The sequence below is a fragment of the Trifolium pratense genome, linkage group LG3, assembly GCF_020283565.1.
Source record: "Trifolium pratense cultivar HEN17-A07 linkage group LG3, ARS_RC_1.1, whole genome shotgun sequence".
Taxonomy (NCBI): Eukaryota; Viridiplantae; Streptophyta; class Magnoliopsida; order Fabales; family Fabaceae; genus Trifolium; species Trifolium pratense.
The window spans coordinates 37,785,764-37,788,098 of NC_060061.1; the positions used below are offsets into that span (position 1 = coordinate 37,785,764).

General features: G+C 33.6%; 1 protein-coding gene across 1 annotated transcript; it reads left to right on the forward strand.

Moving 5' to 3' along the window:
• On the forward strand, positions 1-1,980 carry LOC123919066 (serpin-ZX-like). The gene is made up of 2 exons (XM_045971288.1): positions 1-396; positions 1,035-1,980. The coding sequence occupies exons 1-2, from the start codon at positions 1-3 to the stop codon at positions 1,809-1,811; spliced, it is 1,173 nt and encodes a 390-aa protein (XP_045827244.1). The 3' UTR covers positions 1,812-1,980.
• The last annotated feature ends 355 nt before the right edge of the window (positions 1,981-2,335 follow it).

Genomic DNA, 2,335 nt, shown 5'->3' on the forward strand with positions numbered 1-2,335 from the left:
ATGAATTTCCTTAATAAATCAGATGTCAACCTAACCAAGTTTTCAATGACCATCACCAATCATTTGTTCGCCAAACAAGAATATCAAGAAAAGAACATTGTGATTTCGCCATTGTTACTTCACACGGTACTCAGTATCATTGCTGCTGGTTCAGATGGTCCTACAAAACATCAGCTTCTCTCCTTCCTCGGAACAAAATCCATCGCCCATCTCAATTCGTTCTCCTCTCATATTGTGTCCCATGTGCTCTCCGACGCTTCTTCTGATGGCGGTCCACGGTTGTCTTTTCTCATAGCTGGTTTGGTTGATAAATCCCTTTCTTTTGACACTTCCTTCCAAGAAATTGTTGCTGCTGATTACTGGGCCACTCTCGCTTCACTTGATTTTATAAATAAGGTAAGTACATATATATATTTTTTGTTGTTTTGATTTTCTATTTTTATTCTTCTTCTATAGAGCAGCATTGAAAGTAATTAGGTCCTGTATAAAACTAGGGGTGGAAAAAAACCCCAAAAACCAAACCGAACCGCCAAACTAAACCGAACCAAATAAAAAACAACGAAACCATAACTAACGGTTTTAAAACTGAATTGAAACAGTTCGGTTCATGGTTATCATTTGGTTCGGTTTGGTGGTTCAGTTATTTTTAGTAAAAAATTAGTTATGGTTTGGTTCAAAATCATAAAACCGAACCATTTAACAGTTCAGTTTAGTTCGAAAGACAAACAGTTCAGTTCAACTACTATGAATTAACAATTTGGTTTAGTTCGGTTCGGTTTTGGGTTCGGTTTGCCCACCCTTGAAAACTAAGAAACAGAGACAGGTTACATGTGTTTTACTTTCTTGAAAATTCTTAAAAACTGTTTTTAAAATCTAATTTATTAAATGCAATTTAAAAACCAAAAAACAAAATTGTTTCAAACAGGTCTTATTTGTAAACAATCCAACGGATTTAGCAACTAGATACTTGAAAATAATTCAAGTGATAATTTTTCTAATTTCTAATTAATTTTACATTTGATGTTGTTGTAAAGGCTAATGAAGCAACCGAAAGAGTGAATTTGTGGGCCGAACGAAGGTCAAACGGACTAATTCGAGATCTTCTTCCACTTGGGTCAATTAATGGCTCAACCAAACTCGTATTTGCTAATGCACTATATTTTAAAGGAGCATGGGATCAACAGTTTGATGCTTCAAAAACAAAATACTATAATTTTCACCCTCTAAATGATATTTCAGTCGAGGTTCCCTTCATGACCAGCAACAAGAAGCAGTTTATTAGAGCTTTCAATGGTTTTAAAGTTCTTGGTCTTCCTTATAAGCAAGGTGAAGAAGATATGCGTGAATTTTCTATGTACATTTTTCTTCCGGATGCCGAGGATGGATTGCAAGCTTTAGTTGAGAAGATTGCTTCTAAACCTGAGTTATTACAGTGTATGCTCCCTTTTCAAAAAGTGGAAGTAGGTGACTTCAGGATTCCAAAATTTAATATTTCATTTGGACTTGAAACTTCTCGTGTGCTAAAAGAGCTAGGAGTAGTCTTACCTTTCTCTCATGGAGGTACAAAAATAGTGGAATCTCCGGTAGGTCAAGACCATTATGTTAAAAAAATATTTCACAAGTCATTCATTAATGTAAATGAAGAAGGCACCGAAGAGTCTGCAGCCAGTGTTGCAACTATACTATTCAAGTGTTCTAGTCCCCGTCGATTAGACTTTGTAGCTGACCACCCTTTCTTCTTTCTAATTCGAGAAGATTCGACCGGAACCATTCTCTTGGTTGGGCAGGTGGTCAATCCTCTTATTGGGTGATCTTAACTTCTCATTCGTCAATCCATTGGGTCACCTATATATACATAATGAGGGGACTTCATAGTTAATAGGAATAGATTTTTTATAAGATAGTTTACTATTTTTTAGATGATCAAAATGGGGTCGAATAGAGATTAACATTGTGTTAGTGGTTGGTTTTCTTTTGAGACTAATTAATTTAAGTTTTGATTGGTTTTTAAATGAGGTTATTATTCATTATTATAATGTTTAGATCATGAATTAGTAATAAACAAATATTTTACCATGTCATTCTAATGTGAATTTTTCTTACGGTTACATACAATTATTTCAGTGATTAAACATTGTACAAATTTAAAATTGCTGTTAGATATTACTTTTGAAGCATGTTTTCATATTTACAACTATAGAGTAAAACTTTTTCATATTAGTAGATTATTCTTTGTTCATGTGTATTGTTATTTGTTTTTCATATTAATATTGTTACAAAGATAGTTTACATTCAATCTAGCAAAACTTGGTAAATACACATCAAAACTCGAAGA